At 40.1% G+C, this 22,312-nt stretch overlaps 1 protein-coding gene across 1 annotated transcript in view; it reads left to right on the forward strand.

Annotated features, from left to right (window-relative positions):
* Positions 1–22,312, forward strand: part of LOC138010524 (protocadherin Fat 4-like) — a 45,223-nt gene that overhangs the window by 22,102 nt on the left and 809 nt on the right. Inside the window, exons 16-35 of the mRNA XM_068857506.1 lie at positions 546–783; positions 1,581–2,172; positions 3,457–4,371; positions 5,138–6,220; positions 6,570–7,196; positions 7,922–8,041; positions 8,434–8,645; positions 9,244–9,332; positions 10,456–10,576; positions 11,344–11,539; positions 11,930–12,199; positions 13,507–13,595; positions 13,946–14,147; positions 14,795–15,090; positions 15,307–15,569; positions 16,219–16,355; positions 17,820–17,840; positions 18,264–18,363; positions 20,240–20,480; positions 21,762–22,312. The exon at positions 21,762–22,312 is cut by the window's right edge and continues 809 nt beyond it. Coding sequence (XP_068713607.1) covers positions 546–783; positions 1,581–2,172; positions 3,457–4,371; positions 5,138–6,220; positions 6,570–7,196; positions 7,922–8,041; positions 8,434–8,645; positions 9,244–9,332; positions 10,456–10,576; positions 11,344–11,539; positions 11,930–12,199; positions 13,507–13,595; positions 13,946–14,147; positions 14,795–15,090; positions 15,307–15,569; positions 16,219–16,355; positions 17,820–17,840; positions 18,264–18,363; positions 20,240–20,480; positions 21,762–22,109 — 6,160 coding nt within the window. The 3' untranslated portion in view covers positions 22,110–22,312. The remainder of the gene's footprint in view (positions 1–545; positions 784–1,580; positions 2,173–3,456; positions 4,372–5,137; positions 6,221–6,569; positions 7,197–7,921; positions 8,042–8,433; positions 8,646–9,243; positions 9,333–10,455; positions 10,577–11,343; positions 11,540–11,929; positions 12,200–13,506; positions 13,596–13,945; positions 14,148–14,794; positions 15,091–15,306; positions 15,570–16,218; positions 16,356–17,819; positions 17,841–18,263; positions 18,364–20,239; positions 20,481–21,761) is intronic.

Here is a 22,312-nt window from a genome sequence, read left to right on the forward strand (position 1 = left end):
TACGTAAGCACAAGACTGCAGTAAAGTCGTATCACTATCGAGACTGGAACCTACTCCAGTTTGACACACCTTATCAACATAAGCACTCCTAAGAGGGTCTTAATGGGGTTAACCGATAGGCGTAAAACGTCCAAAAATTTAGTCGATAGCCGTAAAAATTGAAAAATTTTAACCGTTAGTCGTAAATGGGGTGAAAAAAAGTTAACCGTAAAAGAAACTGTTCCCTAGATTTGTAAAAGTAACCGTTGACATTTCTACGGGTAAAATAGTATTAGAAGTGAAATACTTAAAAGTATGATCTATCAAATAACTTATTTCATCCAGAGATGATCCCAAGACCTTTATTTTGCTTAAAGATACAAAAAATACAGGTTTATTAATATTTAACTCTTTGAAACAAAAGGAATTGATTTATAATTTTTTTGTTAACCGTAACTGAAAAAAATTAACCGATAGCGGTAAAAGAGCCAAAATTTTAGCCAATAACCGTAAATGCCACCACCCCATTGGGACCCTCTCCTAATAATCTCTTTTCTTGGTTATAGTTTTAACATCAATCCTACTTCTGGTGCAATAACAGTGAAATCCAATCTTGACCGTGAAACGTACGCTCAATACTCACTTACTGTGCTCGCAAAGGACTCTGGAGTGCCCTCACTTTCAAGTACTACAGTAGTCATAGTGATAATTGATGACGTCAACGATAATGCGCCCGTGTTCAGTAAAAATATATTCCATGGTAACATCAGAGAGGATGCTTCAACTGGCTCCAGAGTACTGAAGGTATGTTATGTCGGTTTCTATGGAACAGTACATTTCATTAAAAATGGCTGTTGTTTTTTGTCTCAGTTTTAAATAATAGTAATTTCCATGCACAGAAACCTATTAAAAAAATTATAACGAGAAAGCCGACGTTTCAAGGTCATTCTGAATCCATTGTCAAGGTCATCAGAATAACTATGCGTTACGTACTAGATTGCATAATGATAACTTGCATATTAATTTGCATAATAATGACTCTTCTTGTAGTAAGCTTATCCGCATCTCTTACTGTGCAATTTTGTATTTTTGACTTAGCTGGACATTTGAATTCACGCATAATTACTCAGTTGACGTTGACCGTGGTGACAGGCTGACTCCGAAATTTTTTCTTGCTAATTTTTATGTTTCTGTCTCTCGACTTTGCACGAGAACCTCATAAAGGAATTGCCATGCTTTTAAAAGCAAAATTCCTCATTTCCTTCACATAAATGGCGAGAACGCCACTTTCCGACATCTTTTCCTATCCGCATGGATGACAAATGTCATCGCAATCTAATTTAAAGACTTATTTCCTATGAGTTTCCTATAGCTCAAAGATGGCGTATCCGAAATGAAAGTAATTTTTCTCCAGTGGAAATGGCACCACATGGCAACATTGCTCTCTTGGAGTCCAGCACCACCCCTTGTCGTAAGAACGGGTTTTCAGTTCGGGCGAATAGTCTACTGGGTGAAAAGATACGCTTCCGACCAGGGATGCGATGTTCCACAAGTGCCTACTCGTCTTCTTGCTTAGAACTTTGTTGCATTCATTTCTATAGGTGGAGGCAACAGACGCAGATGAGGGAACCAACGGTCAAGTGAAGTTTAGTCTTCAAGGAACAAACAATGGAAATTTCTCAATTGACTCAAGCGGCTTCATTCACACAGCAACACCGTTGGACTATGAAAATACGAAAGTTTATATTCTCAATGTGACCGCAGAGGATGGAGGGTCTCCCCCACTGTCATCTTCTGCGCAAGTCAACATCACTGTTATCAACGTAAATGACAACGTTCCTGTTTTCGACACGTCGTTGCAGGCGTCTATGGTTAGAGAAAACGTCGCTATAGGAACAAGGGTCGTGCGTTTGAACGCTACAGATGCGGATGGGAATCAATTGAGTTTTTCAATTTTGAGTGGAAACACGGGTGGTGCCTTTGCTATACACCACACCAGTGGAGTGATAACTGTAGCAGCCAAGCTTGACAGGGAAAAGACTGAAAACTACACGTTAGCAGTTGAAGCTCGAGACGCAGGTGGACAGTCTGTTACCCACAATGCAACAATCCAAGTACTTGACGTCAATGACAATGCGCCCCACTTCCAGCAGGCTAGCTATGCAACAAATATTATGGAAAACCTTTCTTCAGGTAAACTATCAGTTTCACAATAAATTTTTTACTTTATTGTCTACTTTTTTTTTCTTTTTTTAGTTTCTACCTCTTTGTTGAAATTCAAAGAATGATTTACAGTTCGAGTCTGTGTTCTCTTGCTCACGTGTAAAAACTGATTCTGACTTTGTTAGCGGTTGAAATCTCTATTACAAAACCAAGTGGGAGGTCGCAGGTTTTAAATCTCTCCTGGCCGGACCTGCATTCAATGTCTTTAAATAACTGACGAGAAAATGCTGCTTTTGTATACGTTGAGGACGTATGGAAATGAAAACACTACTTAAGTCTTGCAGTAGGCCTGCTGTTACAACACTTTTCGAAAACCACTTTCGAAAAGTGGTGGTTCGTCTGTGGGGAAGTGCGACACTGTAATTGGTTTATGAACTGAGTTGATGTGGTAAATTGATATGGTAAATTGATATGGTTAGAGTGCTCGACTCTGGATCGAGGGGTCCGGGTTCGGGTCCTGGCCGGGGACATTGTGTTGTGTTCTTGGGCAAGACACTTTACCCTCACGGTGCCTCTCTCCACCGGCGAAATGCTGGGGGTAACCCTGTGATGGACTAGCATCCCATCCAGGGGGGAGTAGAAATACTCCTAGTCGCTTCATGCTACGGAAACCGGAGATAAGCGCCGGCCTGATGAGTGGTCCCAAAAAACCTTTAAAGAGAGACCTTTAAAGACATTCGAAAGCTTACGTCTCAAGCTTTGGCCCTCTATTATAGAGTTTAAGCACGCGACATTTTTGAGACGCCGGCGGCAACCGGAAGAGAACATTCCGCATGCCATGGCCAGGACATTAGTGTCCCCCAGATTTTTAAGGTAATCGTCACCAACAATCAACAGATACTTTGCAATATAAATATGTTTGTGTGAAGACAAATTAAAAGGGAAAATAGCTCACTTCCAGTTGCCTGCCGCGACTCAAAAACGTCGTGTGTTTAAGCTCTCTAATTTTGATGAAAAGAAAGCCCTCGCTTCACTTCTTCATTTTTTTTTTTTTGAAATTATTGCTCTTCACATTTTCTTCTCTATTATTTACCTTGTGAATGCTTCTCTCTTGTCGATTATGAAGTTGAAATACACTTCTCCTTTTTCCGCCATGAGACAGTTCGTCAAACCCCTGGCAAATTAATACACAAGGCGTATGAGTATGGAGTTGATGCTTAATTTTCGTAGGAATTCTTGAGAAGATGGTTTATTAAATTGATGGTTTATTAAATTGATTGTTTTTTTTAATAATAATACTATTGTTTTCAACAGGCCAGTTGGTTGCCAATGTTGTCGCCACAGACAAAGACAAAGGTGTCAACGCCCTGATCAGCTACAAAATAACATCTGGTGATATCAGTAAATTTACAATTGACTCCAATACAGGATCTTTGACAACATCTGCGAGCTTAGACCGTGAACATTCGGCGTCTTACCTTCTCGTTGTGACCGCTGAGGATCACGGGACCCCATCTCTCTCCTCGACCGTTGTTGTCACGGTAACGGTACTGGATGAAAACGACAACGCGCCCCGATTCTCGTCGCCCTTCTACAAAGCGTCTGTTTTGGAAAACACTGCTATAATGACAAACGTATTGCACATTTCCGCCACAGACCCAGATGCCGCTGAAAATGGTCGGGTAACTTTCTCCATTCTTTCCGGGAACACAAACAATGCTTTTGTGATTAACAACGCCTCTGGCATTATCGCCGTAAACAAAAATTTGGACAGAGAAGCATTTGATGCATATAGCTTATACGTCAGAGCCACAGACAACGCAGTGTCCAATCAAAGAGAAGCTTTTGTTCGTGTTAATTTCACTGTCTTAGATGAAAATGACAACAGTCCTAAATTCGTTAACGTGGCGAACTTTAGCGTCGTGGAGAATGCAAAACCAGGTACCATTGTTGGGTCTGTTTCTGCAACTGACGAAGATTTCGGCAAAAATGGCGAGGTGCGATTTTCCCTCTTAAAAGGGGATGATAACAATGCCTTCCATATCGACCCGATATCCGGTCAAATAACAGTAAATGGAAGTATTGACCGAGAAACTAAAGCAAGTTACAAACTGACAATAATGGCAGAAGATAAGGGAAACCCTGCGATGAATACTAAACAGGAATTCTATGTGATTGTCCAAGACGAAAATGATAACCCTCCAAAATTCGACGCGAAAGTCTTCCGTGGTAAGTACATAAAACTTTACGTGGCTATTTATGATAAAGAATAATTGTAGGAAATGCACGTATTTGATTTTATCAGCGAAAGATCATGGCATTTAAGAAAGAAACTTGCTATCGAAGCCTGAGGAACAGGAATGGCACAGTGGTGAGAGCACTAGCCTTCCACCAAAGTGGCCCTGCGGGTTCAACTCTCAAACTTGGCGTCATACGTGGGTTGAGCTTGTTGGTGTACTACTCCTCCTTCGAGAAATTTTTTCTCCGGGTACTCCAGTTGTCCCCTCTCCTCAAAAACCAACCTACGACTTGCAATTGATATGAGTTCATTGTTATTAATATTGATTCAAAAAAGCATTTCACCCTCTCTATGTTAGGAGCGGCCTTTTACATGTTCATTGCCGTGACTTTAACATCTTCCGTTCCCACGGCCTGCTCCCATGTAGCTCAGTCGGTAGAGCAGCGGTGATCGAACCCGAAGGTCGTGGGTTCAATTCCCACCCTGGTCAGAGTTTTTCTCTGTCCTTGTGAGGGCCCATTCGATCAGTAGGGCTAACGCTCACATGGTTCAAATGGGGTAGATACTTAGTACTTCACATCACACTCTAATAAGTTAAGTCTATTTATAGACTTCGCTCTACCTAACGTCAGGAGATTTTACTGGTAAATACATGGGGTCAGGTTTAGGGGCGATTGGGTTAAAGAGACAGTAATATGATGTCGGTTATTTGAGTGCGCTAAAGATGTTTTCTGTCGTCTTTTGTTCCATCCTTAGGAAGCATCAAAGAGAATTTGAATCCCAGGCTAGTGTTACAAGTAAAAGCAAACGACAATGACATAGGAAGCAATGCAGTAATAACGTATAGTATCACCGGGGGAAATTCCAAATCTTACTTCATTATCAATCCTGTAACTGGCTGGATCAACACCACTACCTCAATAGACTTTGAGCTGACACCGAGGTTTGACTTAACCGTCTCCGCATCAGATTCGAAATTTACGACCACTGCGAGTGTAGCTATTCATGTAATTAATGAAAATGATAACAATCCGGTATTTAATCAGTCTACATTCTCCGCCAGCGTACCGGAAAATTCTCCTGTTTTGACTTCTGTTACAACAATCTTCGCTTCAGATCTGGATCCTTTTGGTCAGCTGACTTTCTCCATTGAATCGGTATTGCCGGGCAACCAAACGGACGCATTTAGTGTCGATTTTACCTCTGGTGTAATCACCACAGCCGATGTCCTGGATCGAGAATCGATTGACAGATACGTACTTCAAGTGAAGGTCACTGATGGCGGTGAGCCCGCATTATCAGACGTTGCCACAGTAACAGTTGACGTCACAGACACGAATGATAATCCTCCGAAGTTTAACTTCTCTACTCTACAAGCCACAATCCCAGAAGACATAGGTGTCTCTTCCCGTGTAACAGCAATCCGTGCAACCGATGCAGATTTTGGCAAAAACGCGAATATATCATACAGTATCAACTTCGGCAATGATATGTCTGCTTTTGTTATCTCACACGACACAGGTTTGATAACCACTAACAAGAAGCTCGACCGGGAAAATACCTCAAATTATGTACTGATCTGCATGGCCACAGATCATGGACATCCACAGCTTAGCTCGATGCCGGTTTTAATTCACATAACTGTATCAGATGTGAATGACAACGCACCTTCGTTTTCGCAGTCTTCTTATGCTGTTAATGTTTCAGAAGATGTTTCAACCGGGAGTGCTGTGGAGGAAGTGCTTGCTGTTGATCCTGATGCCGGCCTCAGTGGAATGGTAGTTTATCGTATTTCCGCCGGAAATGATGAAAGCACTTTTGTGATCGGCAACCGAACAGGTTAGCATCCATTGTAAACTAGTCAGTAACACTAACGGATTGATGATTTGCAGTTTATCGTATTTCCGCCGCGAAGTAATGATGGCACACTGAACAGGTTACATTGTAAACTATTCATTGGCACTAATGGTTGCTGATTGTAGTTTATCATAAGGCACAGTTTGTAATAAGGTACAGAGGAATATAGATGCTTGCTTGTGGTAAATTTACGTATTAACAACAAGAGGGGATCGATGCGAATTTTTAGGGGATGAATTGAAGAGAGAAAAGTTAGTTGCCTGGAATGAGATTGCAACGGGAAGTGTATTCGAATTTGCAGACTGCTTAGTTCATTTTTTATCTTCTCTAGGTGTGATATCATTGTCCAAGCCATTGGACCGCGAAACACGTGATTCGTATACCTTGAGTGTTATAGCAAGCGACTTGGGAAGCCCACCAATGACGTCATCCGTACAAGTAGCGATCAAAGTGCTCGATGTAAATGACAACAGACCGCAATTTAATGAGACCTCTCTTAAGGGTGGTATCCCAGAGAACTCACCAATCGGAGCTTTGGTTATGCGCGTTATGGCAACGGATGCTGACATAGGAACCAACGCTCAACTTGTGTTCAACTTGACGACCAATGCATATTCGGATGTATTTTCGTTAAATCCATTCACTGGTGAAATAATAGCACAAAAGACATTAGATCGTGAAAAACAGGATCGCTACTCATTGAAAATAAGCGTTAGCGACCAAGGGTATCCACAGCTGACGTCATCGGGTGACGTCACCATTAATGTCATTGACGTAGATGATAACTGCCCAGAGTTTGTTCCCGCAGAGTATAATGTTACCGTTCGTGAGAACTTAGAATTTAATCAGAGCATAGTTCAAGTTACTGCTACAGACGCTGATCTGAAAAACAATGAGATTATGCTTTATGCCATAAGGTCTGGTAACACTGGAGGAGCTTTTACTATTGACAGGCAGGGTATGTTGGGTTTGTTTTTGCTTGCAATTAAACCCTGGGATGTAGTCGTCTTAGGACGCTTTCCATTTGACAGAACTGACAGGCCAGACTGGGCATTTGGAAGGACTAACTAACTCTAGAACGCCTTCAAATTAACACATTTCGAGGATGATATATGCTCGTCCAAAAGAATGCGAGGGATTATCATACAAGTGTTCCTTAAATTGTTGCATTTTCTTTGAAAACTGACGGGTCTGGCCGGCCAGTTCTGACAAAAGGAAAGCGCCCTTAGAGTAATAAATACGGATCTTGAAAATCTCCCCTCAATCAAGGGCTTAGTTTATCGAACTTCTAGATGCATAGAATCCCGCTTCAAGGTAAAACTTGAGATTGCGGAGTCGGAGATGGCCAGACCGGCCTTGAGATATGTTATTTTCAGTAAGGCAAACAACAAACGGAAGTGTCCTTTCTGCGACGTTCCCACTTTAAGTGTTGAGCCGCACGACTCTCGCATCATGTGATATTAACGCTGTTGACATCACACATGCAGTCAATGAGCAAAGTTTAAAGAGGCTATGCTAAGTTCTAAAAGAAATTATAGAAAGCAAATTATGCGTCTAAAATCATTATTTCTAGGCATGTAACCCTTGGCAAAAGGAAAGCCTACAATGTAGCTACCCTAATGGAAAATATTACTGATTAATTAAAGAGAGAAGGATTTACAGAATGCTGTAATTTCGTTGCAGGAAACGTCAGGGTCAGCTCAGCAGGCGTTGACCGAGAAGTTGCCGAGTCTTTCCGACTGGTGATCCGCGCAGGTCGCGAAGACTGTGGTGTGAACAGGACAAGTGGCAATGGGAACGCAAGTAAGGAAATGTAGCAAATAAAGTATACACCTAGAAAAAAAAAATAAAATAAAATAGCATAAACAAAAAAGGTCTGTGTTAAGAGCCTGAAAGGCCCACCCGGCTGGCGCTTATATCCGGGCAGGTTATAGCAACTTTATGCCTCTTATAAATCATCAATTGAGTGGACTCCTTTGTACTGTAGTGTACCTCCGCGCCACAATTACAGCATCGATATGATTCAGTCAAAACTACTTGATATCAGATTCACAAACAAACTATCAATTTCTCGCATCTTCCGTTTCCGCCAAATCTGTGCTGTTTGTTTTAATGAAAAAGAAGATTCGGTACCCGATTAAAATATCACCTACAGATAAGAAAATTAATTGAAGGAATCTTTGGTGTTTCTTCAGATGAAGGTAGCGAACAAGACAAGTTAGTTTCCGTTGCTTTGGTGAATGTGATTGTAACGGATGTTAATGACAACCCACCTCGCTTCCTCCACCCTAACTACAATTTCCAGCTTGGTAGCCTAGACGCTACGGAAATCGGCCGAGTTACCGCGAGTGATGACGATCTAGGTACGGGTGGAGAAGTCAAGTTCCGACTTCTCGAACAGACTGAGGTGAGAGGAGTTGCTGATGTCATTATTCGCATTTTGTTTCATTAATTAAAATACTAGTTTGCTCACAGAAGGCATCTTGATACTTACAAATGTACTTCAAAAGGTAAAAGAACTTGTTAAACGTAGTTAAATCTCCAATTTTAAGCCTTTTAGCTGATGAGCCAGTTATTAGCCATCAAAAACTGAGAAAGTCTTGGGTGGCAAAGGCGCTTATGATTCTATACATTTGTAAAAATTGCGAATTTTCAAAGCATCATTGCTTGGAGATTATCTGGTAAATCGGGTTCTCATTTTCAGAGATAGCACCTTATGCAATGCTCTTTCAATGTCAGTACTTTATTATCGGCTGACATTAGAAAACGATACCTCTGTTCTAATAATGCAAAAAATGTAAACAAAGATTCACCTGTTGTTCGGCTTTACGCATAATCCAAAGTCTTCGTCGTTTTTCGAGATTACAAGTGAAGCTCTATGTTACCTCCCCCGTTTTCGCTGAAATGAAAACTGACACTTCTTTAAAAAGGTATTATTTTAAACTGTGTGCCAATCTCTGCATATAGTCAATCTCCATTGATTTTCTTCTTCTTCTTCATGTTAGGTTCAAGGACAACGGATAGTAAAAGTGCAAGCCTATGACATGGGAAAGCCCAGTCTAAACAGCTCAGTTGATGTCACTATAGAAACCAGGTAAGTACCAAACAAAGAGCAGATTGAGTCTGTATCAGCTGTTACTTGCATACTTGCAAGTGGGCTAGGGTTGTCTCCATAATGGCGGATTCAACATCAAATGCCAGAATGTAGTGTCTTCGACTGACAGGAAATTGTCCAGAAATGTTAACTAGACGAACATTGATTTCAATAAGCGTCACAAAGTGTCCACTTCCTCTTCATCACTTGTTCAAGTAAGGATAAACAGGTGAATTTCCCCCAAGCTAAAAATAACTCAACCATCATTTTATCCTTACCTTATCGTTGGAAATAGGAAGCAGTTTAGGCTTAGACTTATAGGAACACTTCGTGTTGAACGTCAAAATTGGGCGTGCATGTAATTAAGTACTCTCAGAGAGTAGAAAAAAAAATTGAATGAGAAAGAACATTTTTGGTTAAAATAATGTCGCCAAAAAGGAATGCCCATTGCCATTGAACGCAAAATATCACCAGGAAATAGCTCGCAGCAGCTTCAAGCGAGGCAATGACTGTATAAAACAATTGGATTATAGTTGTAATTGATCCTTATGCCCGATAAAGAATCTTTCGGACAGTATTGTCATGTGGTCCTTAAAAGGGCCACTAGGAAGCGGTATCGTTATTGCTTATATCGATATTGATATTGCTCGCCTCGTTAGTCTAGTTGATATCGGAAACTATTATGTGAAGCTATTGATCCAGGTTCGACTCTCTGTCTCGCCAATTTTGAGTCTTCATGGAGGCACTATAGCCCAGTGATTAGGGCGCTTGCCTTGAGGTCTCAAGACACGTTCTGACCACTGGTTGAATTTGTTCCTGGTAGTCCCTGGTTCAATATCTCAGCTGCACTTGGAAATAGCCAACTGGCATGCCTCCGGCCAGTTAGTATTCGTAACAGTTGTTGTCAAATGTTCTGTTCTGTCGTGATTGTTTCATTTGCCCTGAAAAGCCCTATGGGGAGTGGTCAATTAAGTGTGTATGTATATGTGTATTAGTATCGATATCCACGGATCGACATCGGTATCGAAATTAGTTTCAGAACGAGAATCGGTATTATAAGTATCAGAAATACCCTAATATGCATTTTAATCTCTTTCTCTGCTCTTCTAATCTCCAATATCAGTATCACATGTGAAGCTATGGTGTTCAAAGTCACTGAAGACGGGATCATAAACGCCGACACCTTGTGTGAATTCACCGAAAAACCGAGTGTTGCAACACGACTTGTGGGAGACAAACACAAAGTAGGTTTAGCATATCGAAATCCTGTTACTTCGTGTACACGTAACAAATTGTGCCTATGATAGCTCCGACAAGACAGTAACGGATCACTATAGTGAGGAATTTGTTAACGTTATGAACTCTGTTTTCTGATCAAGACTGAGTTTAAATCTTAACAATTCCCAGCTCTACTAACAAAGATCACTGATTTAATAGGTAGCGATATTTCTGTGGGTTCTTAAAGCTTTTTATTTGAGCAAAAGATACGAAAAACCTGTACTTTATTCAAAAGCTCAAAATGCTAATATTAAAGCCACACATGTGTCTGATTCAGTGCCGTGAATTAATCTATGATTAAAACAATCTGAAGGGAAGAGAGATAAGGCTGGGAGATTCGAATCAAGCCCACGCGTAGTAAAAATGTGTAATTTAAAGATGTTTCGTGTAAGAGAAATGACCACTTCACGCAAAAATGTATCTCCCAACGTTAAAATATGTCTGTTAACAACCAATTTCAGGTTATTTTACCTGGGGCTCGCAAGATAACCTCATCCTAGCCCTGAGGTATCATTTACCAAAGACGGCTCACAATAAAACTCCCTTTACCATATCGGTCCGATGTTTGTCTGCCAGTCGCCCATTCTAAAGTTTGGCACACATTTCCTAAAGAAGTCGGTTACTCACCCGACATGCTAATGACGCAGTGGCGCGTTGAAGTCTATTCAATTATGTGTTTTTCATGTTATCCATTAGATGCATCATGTAATTAAGCTTATTGTCTCCCTGATAGCTGAGCTGTTTGGCCAAGGGCAACACCAAGCCTGAATACCGCTGGATGAAAGATGGACGATTTGTCTCCAACTGGGATGATCTCGGTGATTACGTTATTGAGGAGGCCACTGAAGATGACCAGGGAGGCTATTCTTGTTTGGCTTCAAGTCCAGCTGGTTTGATACAGTCCAGTGTGGCTTACGTAACCGTAAATGGTAATGTAACGTTTACCTGCAGCTTAGAAGTCATTTGATTGATTACTTGATTGCAGCTTATAAACGAAGGAAATTGTCCATTGGTTAAGTGCGAGGATCGCATCAATCTTTCGTTCATAACTCGCACTTCAAATATACATTTCTTTCGTCAAAAATTATCTTGAAGTTTGACCTTTTGTGTTTATGTGTTCATCTTCCTTTCATCTTCGTTTATGCCCATTTTTCCAAAAAATTATGAATTTTAATTTTAACGGGACGTTTTGGAGAATTGTATCAGCGTAGCGCAATCGCTTCTTCATTAGACAAATAAGTGTAATTTAACTTGAAGTATACGCATATTGGCGGACAAACAAAGTTTCTCATCTCATTGCTTTCGTGTACAAATTGCAGATCCACCAAAGATCACAGTACAACCAGTCAACAGCAGCGTGCAGCTGGGAGGCAGGATCACACTGTATTGCAACGCATCTGGGGATCCCGTGCCTTCATTTGGGTGGTTCAAGGATGGCATCCCAATGGTCGAAGCTGCAGGGATTAAACCATTTCTCCCACAGCTTGTATTAGAAGATGCGCTGAACGAAGACGAAGCTCGATATTACTGCGAAGCTTCCAATATCGCTGGCAAAATACAGTCTAACTCTGCATTCCTTAAGGTTTTCGGTGAGTAGTTGCTTGTTAAGTGCAAGAGTATCGACTTACGTCCGAAGCAAGTGACTACAGTTTCACTGCATTTGTACAACGGCGTTTTTAAAGACCGAGTTATTTGTATCTCCACTAAAATAAGAAGATAACTTTAAAATACTGAACATAATGCTTACCATCAAAATTGTTCGAACTTTTTCTAATGGTAGCGTTTGTATCCGAAATAAACAAAATTCAAAAACGCTTCTTTTAGTTTTCCGGGTGCTGCCATTTTGAGTAACTGTGACGTGTATTGGTTGCCCAATTGTTTCAAAATAAAAGCTTTTTGTTTGAATACAATAAAGCAACCATTACCCGTCACAATTGTTCAAAATGAGAGCGCCCAGGGAATTTGAAAACCAAAACAAGCTTTTTGCGTTTTCGGATGCAAACGCTTCCATAGACCTAATAGGCTAACTCAAAGTTGTAACCAATTCAAATCTCCCGGGATTAAGATGCTTTGCACGCCCTGCCCGTGCGTTTTTCACTTTTGTCCATTTCGTTGCCGTCGTCAGCAAAACAACAACGTGAAATAGCCAAGTTTTTGGTTTTATGAAGAACGTCAGCACTTGAGGATAAATTTTCATTTTCTCTCTTAAAATGAAATGCCTTTCCGACTGGTGTCATCTTTGAGGAATTACGGCATCCTTGTCATATTAAAAACGTTGAAATAGTCACGAAGCGATTAAAATAACGCAAATTTATATTTTGAGATGACGTTCTCGTTGCCTTAAGCTCCCTAATAGCTCTGCACGCCCTGCAGGTGCGTTTTACATTTTGATACATTTCTTTGCCGTTTTCGTCTTGACAACGACGTGAAATGATCAAATTTGAGGTCATGTGGAGGACGAGAGCATCTGACGATGAATTTTCAATTTTCTACCTATATATCCACACCGTTGCCACCAATTTTATTCTTGGAATTTGTAGTCACACTTTCCAAGCCGAGCGACTTGGAGTAATCGCAAAATTATTACAATAATGGGAAATAATATTTTTGGACAACGTTCTCGTAGCCGTCGTCGTGGTCTTTGCTTAAGGTCCCTAACGCTGTCAGGACGAGGAAGACAAAAAAAATGTACCAAAATGAAAAAACGCACGTGCAGGGCGTGCGGTGTTTTTGTTTTTGCTCATTAGAGTTATTGTTTCATTCTGTTCTCGTTCTCGTAGCCGTCGATCGTCGTCATTCTTGCGGAAGCCCCCTAATATCACCGTTAGATGTAAGAGCTCCTTTTTGGTTTGCTGCATCAAAACGTCACGATTTTACCTGTTACCTGTTTTTGCAGGCAAAAAAGCGCTAGTGTCCATGACCCTCTCCGTAAAGAATCCAAACAAAGATGGAACCTGTCAAATATTTGACGTCAAAAAGTTTCAGGTATGATTCTTTGTGCTCCCTCCTCCACGATTGTGATTTAGCCATTTTACTCTGGCTAAATATATTTAAAACTGTACAAGCTTTTTTTCAATATCTTGTTTTATCACACTAGATACCTTTTCTGGTTCCCTAATCATTTTACCCGTTGAAGACTGTATGTGAGGCGGTCGAAAGCTTGTACCTTTTAAATATTTTTAGCCAGAGTACGTGTTCTTGTTTTAAGATGTCTTATCCTGGTTTTGATTTAACAACACTCGTTGAAAAACCACTACCGCTAACATTCTAGCCCCATGAATATTGTAATAACTATTTTAAAAGCCTTGATTTTACTCAAAACTTTGTTTTTCTAGAAACTCCTGAGCGAGGTGCTGAAAATGAACGTGGAAGTGACAAGTTTCAAAGCCCCTGATAGATGCAAGGAACACCCATGTGACTTAAATCCTTGTAAAAACAATGGAGATTGCTCGCGCCAAGGCTCAAAGTACACTTGCCTGTGCGATCCGGGGTGGTCTGGTGACCACTGTGAAATTGATGTGGATGAATGTAGAGGAGGTGTGTTTGTTATTCCTTTCCAAATGCTTGAAAATTGTTATATTAATTATAATAATTAACTTCGGAGACACTGTACATACAGAAATCAAATTAACTCATATCAAATCATAGGTTGTTTTTTTGTTTTGTTTTGAGGGGCGGGAAAACCGGAGTACCCGAAGAAAAACCTCTCGAGGCAGAGAAGAGAACCAACAAACTCAACCAACATGTGACGCCAAATCTGGAACACTTTAGTTATGGGCGAATGCTGTCACCACTGCGCCATCGATGATAAACGATAAATTGCCAAAGACAGACAAAAAATGAAAAAAAACAAATTTACATACGCACACGAATATCCAAAGACAAAAATGCAAAGAAGGTGAAAGTGTCCCCGACAGCGTTACTCGTTGAAAAGATCTTAAATGATACAACTTCCTTTGGATTTGCTACTGAACCAAATAGAATTTGTCAAGCCTGATCAAACGTTCTGTTTTGGCATAAGTTTATGGAACTGGCAGTAGTTATTTCGTTTAGACAAAACAACTTCTGTTTACTTGAAAGAAAATTCCTTTACCTCGTCGAAACAAGTTAATATTGTTGTCGTACTAACTACGTTTGCACCGATTTTATAGACATTTTTGTCATGTCCGCATTTTTTTTTCCAGATCCATGCTTTTACAACGGTACTTGCTCCAACACTGATGGTTCTTACAAATGCAGTTGTACTTCAGTAAAGACAGGAAAGACATGTGAATTGGACAAAGCTGCCTGTGTTGGCAATCCATGTAATGGAACGGACACGTGTGTCCTTTCTGATCGATCATCTGGCGGATTTCAATGCGTGAATAAACAACTAGAGACGGTTATGATTTTGCCAGAGGGTCGTTCCTACGGAAGCGTTTTCGACTTGGAGAAAGAAATCGAAAATTTAATCAAGTCTGCTCCAAATAATGCTAACAAGGTAAGGTGGACGTTTTACAAACCATACATACATACATACATACATAATTGACCACTCAGCCTTGGAATTCCCTCGCGGTGGTCAATTTATCATATCAATTCAGTTGATAAAGTCATTTCTTTGTTTCACTTCCCCACCGACGCAGCAACCCTTTATACACCAACACTAACCGTTTCAGTTTCAAGAATGTAATTTCTTTTTTTTTGGTTTTAACAGAATACGACATCAAGGAGAACAAGAGAAGTCCCCAGCAACCTAGATTACGGCGCATGCTCTGTTCGCGTCACCAGCTATAAGGGGAAAGAAGCTCGGTTTGTGCTTATTTGTCCGGAGGAAATGACGCCACCTGAGCCGCAAACTACCCAGCGGTTTGTTTGTGGCTTAATGTTTGACGCTGGTCAATCTACGTCATGTGGCGGAAGTGATGCCATGATGACGCCCAGTCCACCAACGACCAAGCCTCCGGTCAAACTACTTAAGTAAGATGGATTTGAATTTTCTGCTGTTTATTCCTCTCGTGAGAGACACCATCAGCAAATCGAAGATGAAATTCGAATAATCCAGCGGTCATGGAATATCCTCAATATCCCGAATTGTATTTTGTAGAGGACCAATAAAGGTTCTATGGAAACGTCACAAATGATAGAGCAAACAATCAAACCCGTATAAGAGTTTTTCTGTCGTAAAGGTTATTCATAAATAAGCGCTGGTAATGTGCGCAAAACTTTCCTTAAGAATTGAGGGAGAGAATTTGTTTAGGAATACTACAAACAAACAAAAATCGTACGTACAATTTGAAATAAAAAAATTCTCATGGCGGTGTTTGAAACGTTCCGACAATTGAACTGCACCAAAAGCTGGTCCAGTCTTGAGAATTTCGAAACGGCACTCAAACCATCTAATTGCGAGGTGTATTCGAGATCGTGCGATTTCTAACACGAATACTGTGGATTGAAACTTAACATGTTGTTTCGGCGGACTCTTTGTCAATGTCGGACTATTTTGTGAAATGGGAACCATTCTAAAAAAAATCCTTACATATGTGACGTTCGAACGTCACCAGGGATGACCGAACAATTAATTTTGAAAGCTGAAAATCACTGTTCTTCTTTCATTTTTCGTTCATAGAGTCCAGTTAACTCTCTTTGCCCGAGAGAGCAATTCTGGAAACGATGTGGATGCCCATAAACTGATCGAAATGATCAATAGTGGAGAGGCCAAAAGGCTGGAAGAAAACGGCTTTAAAGTGGAAAGTGTTTCAACGAGTAAGTATCTGTTGTTGTTGTTGTTGTTGTTGTTGTTGAAAACGTCTGGCCCCTGTTGTTCAAACGACCGTGTTCAGGCTACAGAAACGCGCAGCCCGTGTAATACTGGGTGCTGACACAAAAGCGAACAGTGTGAAACTTTTTTATCATGAAGCGAGAATAAATAAGTCTGTATTGGTACACAAACGGATCGTTGGGGAGTGTCCACCTTATCTCACCCAGGTGCTTGTTAGAAATGTAGACGTGAATGGAAGATCGAGCAGGCATGGTCATCTAAACCTTATCTGCCCCCGGTTCAATAGGGAGACCGAGGGCGGAAGGTCTTTCTCAGTATCGACTAGCCGCCTCTGTAATATGTTGCCTGCCCATATTAAAAACCAGTCCACTCTTACAAGCTTTAATAAATTAATTTTTAAACATTTTATGAACAGTTATAAGGAAATGGACCATTTTATCATCTAATTTCAATTTTCGTGTTCTAACTGTTGATCTTGACCCAATGTATCATATTTTTCATTTTTTTTACCTTTCATGTTGTCATTGCAGGTTTTATACCTTCTTATTTTTAATTCTTTTTTTTTTCTGTATATATTTATAAGAGGGCCACTAGTTTTTCAGTCATTACTGTTGTGTGTTTATCCGCTGGATAGTGATTAATCCGGTGCATAGCGTTATCCATCGTTTGAACAACTAGGGCCTGTTTTTTTTTTTTTTTAACTGTATAATAGCAAAGGCCCATGACTAGGGGCGTCATTATATTTGTGGAACGGCGTTTTCACACACCGAGATATTTTTAGATCGATTTTTCTGGCGAAACCAGAGCTTTCCAGCTAATCACAAATCTTGCATGAGACGTTACTACCCATGGATTTGAGAATGGTTTTTCGTGCAAGCCAAATCTTATTTCAGAGCTCGTCTAAAAATAGCTTGATCCGTGAAAATGCCATTACATTGACCTAGTATTAGAATTATAGGCTCCTGGATATAGGCTCCCAATAAGAGATGATCAAAGTAATGAAGCTTTGAGGTAATTACGAAGTGAATTCCTCTGTTTGGTTTGATGAAATACATGTACTACGAAACTTGGGTTACTGATCTCTTTCAAATACGGTCATGTAGTGGGCCGTGACAAAATCAAATGGAAAATATGGAGCTACGCTACTGGCAGAGATCTTCACCAACTGCCGAGCTCCTTTCAGTGTATGAACCGTTAACAACCAATAGCTTTGTTCCCTAATCCGCTCTGACGAAGGGAAAACGCTAGAAACGTCAGCTTTTCAATTTCTCTGCGGTGGTCAATTCACCATATCAACCCACGTGCACTTGATAAACCCATTTCTGTGTATCACTTCCCCAACGACGCAGCATCACATTTTCTTCGGAAATTAAACCCCTTTTCCTTGACTTAATTGGCCTAAACATCGATGAAATCTAACGGTATTATGTAATTGTTTTCATTTACAGGCAATGCTGCCCCTCAAAAAGGTATTTAAATGTTTACAACGCTACCGAGTTGAGATTTCCGTGCATGTTTGACTTTACTTTGATATTGCCTCCATTCCGGCCTATACGTCAAGACTTTGAAATCCCGATGCGATCCGTATTTAATCCGACCAGTGCTCTAAAGAGCTGAGCTTTCAGTTGCTCTTGTCCTGGCATTGTACAAATCTGGATTGGGACTTATTTTTCTCAAAATCATTCCGCCCAGAAAATGAGTGAAAAGACGATAACAAATTATACCGGCATTGAACGACAACTGTGTGATTCAAGAGCGAAGAACTTATCAACAACAGCTCTTTCCCTTTGTTTAGAAACAATTCATTTACTTTTTTACGCTTCTTATCACGCAAAAAGAGACTCGGTTTCACACAATCAGTTCAGACGCTTTTTCTTTTCTTTTATTTGCAGCTGAGCCCGAATCCAACGCTGGTTTAATCGCAGGTTTAACTGTTGGAATGCTTTGTCTTATCATATGCGCCGGTGCTATTGCAGTTGTTTTCCTAAAAAGGTAAGAATGATACCTTCAAGCATGCATTTAGGAGCTGTATACTTGCTTTAGTGGTATATTCTGTGTTCTGTCAAGAGTGGTTTTCAATCGAGTGACATAAAACTGAAAAGTAGTCAAACAACATCGAGACGGAGAAATTGAGCAAATAGTAATGCTGATACTTGAAACCGGCAATGGGGAGACGACAACGCCACAAAACAATCATATCATTGGTTGAAACAGGAAAACTAACCGTGCCGCACGGGCTTCACGCATTTTAGCACATATTTTTGCGGTACTCTACATAGCAACGACATGAAATCATCACTGAATTTGAGGTTTTGACGAAAGAGTGAGCATTACGTAATGCGAAACTCTTGACACCGCAACCGCTCGTTCCATTTCATTTTGTTTTTAAGATACTTTGCTAACATTGTACGACGGGAACGAAACTGGAATAATAATATTCGCGACAGACAAACTATAGTGCAAAGTTTTCTTTTGAAGCTACGTTTCTGTCGCCGTCGATGTCGTAAAGCTTAAAAGTCGCTATTGACTTAATACGGTAATAGGGACTTAAAGATCTACGATGGCGAAATTGACGAAAACATCATCTCAAAATGTAACTAAGGGTGCGTTCGGTAGACCCTATTCCGGAATAAGAATACGTGGAGTGATGATTTAAAACGATATGTGTGGCGCTTTTGAAGTAACAAGGATAATAAAGATATGTTTAAAATAGCATTTTAGCAAGTGTTTGATAATTTTAATGTGAAGCTCCGTAAAAACGAAGGATTTCTAACTTCTATTCCATGTATTCCTATATACCGGAATACGGTAAATCGAACGTGCCCTAAATTTCACTATCGTCTTACCGTCGTAGTCTTACCCGATTATTTCATCTCGTTCACGTTTTACAGTACGGGCGAAATATCCAAAAAAATATTAAATAGGGTACGAACGGTTTGAGAGTAAAAATAGAGAATGAAATGTTCACATTTGTATGCCACGTTGTCTTCGGTGACCTCCCATCGTTGTTATACCGAGTATCGCAAGAATACGAGCTAAAATGCGTGCCGCACATGCAGCACGATTATTTTCTTCTTTTAACCAATGATATTGTTGTTTTGTGGCATTGTTTCACCTCTTATTGGATGTGGAACACAAAGCGCGGGGTTTTTAGGCCAATCGCGAAAAATGTTGAAGCAGTCATGAAATCAGTGTACTCTGTTCTCAGTTGGAGGCCATTCACTAGGTACCAGTCCATCCATTGCTTTAATTTAAAGACAGGCCATCTACTGGGCGCGGTTGTTCGAAAGCCGATTGACTTAATCCAGGATTAGCGTAAACGTTTGTTTCACGTTTTCAACTTTTTGGTGAAAGTTTCTTTTCCTTATTTTTGTTTTCCAAGTTTTGCCGAATATCAGCGCTGAACTGCATTTGGGAGTAGATAAATTAACTCCTTGGTGAATTTTTAACCTGGGATTAACGTTAATCGGCTTTTGAACAACCGGGCCCTCATATTTAAGCAAGAAGAAAACAGACTCTGGCATAACACGCTGAACGCATCGACTTTAATATCGGGAAATGGAAAAGGAAACCACTCCTTTTGTTTTTCATTATTTCAAGTGTTTTTGGTTTTTATCGTTTTATAAGAGAAGGTTTTGAAAGCCCGAGTCCGTCGACTTAAAAGACTAAAGGAAGACTTAAGTGAACTATATATATGTACTTTGTTTTCAGTATTCTTTCAAATATCTTTTACTTCAAATACACCATAGTTTTCAAAGGAACTCAGATTTACAGAAGCAAGAAATACACCTTTAAAAGCAAAATCGATTTCCCCACGGCCATGCTCTAAACTTAATTTTCCTAAATGTGTGTTGCTGTTTCATTTCAGGCGCCGTAAGCCGGTATTTTTCCATTTCTCCATCCAGCAAAGGTCAGTAATGGGCCGAAAGGAGAGCCAGAAGAACATTCTGGAAAGAGAGGTGTCCATGAAGGATATTTGTCGCTCAGAAAAACATTATTTCAATGTTGCCTATGATGACGAAAGCCCTGATATGTCGGACAACGAAGGAGATTTTATGGTTCAAGTTGATCTCGGAAACCTACAAGAAAAGAAGAAATCTCCATCTCCGGTCAGTATTTTTAGTGATTCTTTGGTTGTGCTTCTTTTACATCGATGACGCCAATAGGGGAATCTCTAATTACATTGTTTGCCTCAGATATAACCACAAAGCTATCGTTTTCTAATCAGTTACTACAGTGATTATTGAAATTACTAAATACTGACAGTGCATTGCATAATGAGCTATCTCTGAAAATTTGAAAGTTCGAGACTTTACAATAATGGAATTACCAACACTTTTGCCACCCTAGATTTTATCAGTATTTGATGGCTGATATAACTGGCTCGTTATCAAAGGCTAAACTAAAGGCTTAAACATATCAGAACGGTGCCTACTAATTCAAAGGTATTTTTGCCCCGGTTTATGATTATGCAGAAAATGTAGATCTTAAAAAGTGTTATTGAAATCCAAAACAAAGATTGGGGGTAACCACACATTTTTCAAAGATAATTGATGAATAATATATGCAAAAAGCTTTAAAATACAAAGCAATGTATGGCGTTCTTTCTAACATTGAAGCTTAATTATCTCTCAAAAATGCATGGCTACTCCCAATTTTCTTTTTGGATACCAATAGTACTTACTAAGATCTACTATCTCCGGATAGTTTTAAACCGCGCCAAAATTTCACTGTATTATAGTAAGCATCACCGATAGGAAACCCGAGTATCTCGAGATGTGCAGAATGTATGCGCAATGACAATACTAGGCACCGTCCTTAACTAAGTTTAACAAGTTCTTTTACCTTTTGAAGCCAATTTGTAAATAGCATGATGCTTTCTGAAAGCAAATTCGTGTGTTGATAAAAACAAATGTGAACAAGACGGCAGCAAAGTTCCCCCTATTTTAGAGCCCTCAAAAACACATACGTACACTCTGACCATCATTGGCCAACAGCATCCAATGTTGTCGGATGTGTAGAGTATTTCTGCCTTTAATTTTCTCTTGATAAATATGCTGTGATTGAGCTCAGTAGTATTACTGTATAACAGTTAAGAAGTCTGCAGGTTACATAAGCGCAAACGACACACGAAGCAGGTGCACTGTTTAATCGTCACTCAGCCGCGAATTTAAATAGCCACGTATCTTTGGGCATATTATTCGCCGATCCTAGCTTCTATTGACCTATATTTTCACTTTGTCGCCTCTGATTCCTTTCTTCGTTCGTTTGTTCGCCAAGCCTTCATTCTCTGGCTATTAGTTCGTGCATTCACCCAAACATGCATGTATATCTCACGAGCTATGCCTCTACATTGAGCAGGACCTAATTATAAATTCCTCTGGTTTTAGATGAGTAATGTGCAATACTATTACAACAAAATCACAACTCAGGAAGCCGAGGAGATGCTTTTATCCACCGTGAATACCGGAACATTCCTTGTCCGTCGAGGAACAGTCAGTAAAGAATTTGTGCTGACAGTCAAAGCACCTGAAGGGGGCCCTTCCTTCAGACATCTGCCCTTCAAATACGACAAGGGAAGCAATGGATTTGTGACTCAGTTTGGATCAATGAAGGAGACCATGAACTTTACGACACTGAAAGAACTTGTAAGTCATTTCCAGGTTACACCGATTGAGTTCGAAGAAGATTCACCCGATGTGGTGTTGACAGTTCCTTGGAATAAGACCGAGGTTTGAAAAAAATCTGGTTCTCGTCTTCCTGAATTAATTGAACTATTGCGATGGACGATTTCGTTGAAATCTATTCAAAACGAGACAAAAATGGATTAATTAATTTAGCGAGCAACAACGCAAAATTTGAAGCACGAGCTACGATATGCTTATCTTAGAATTCTATTTCACGCGTGCCAATCGCAATACAACTGGTATAAGCGCAAATT

The sequence above is a fragment of the Montipora foliosa genome, chromosome 7 (assembly GCF_036669935.1).
Source record: "Montipora foliosa isolate CH-2021 chromosome 7, ASM3666993v2, whole genome shotgun sequence".
Lineage (NCBI taxonomy): Eukaryota > Metazoa > Cnidaria > Anthozoa > Scleractinia > Acroporidae > Montipora > Montipora foliosa.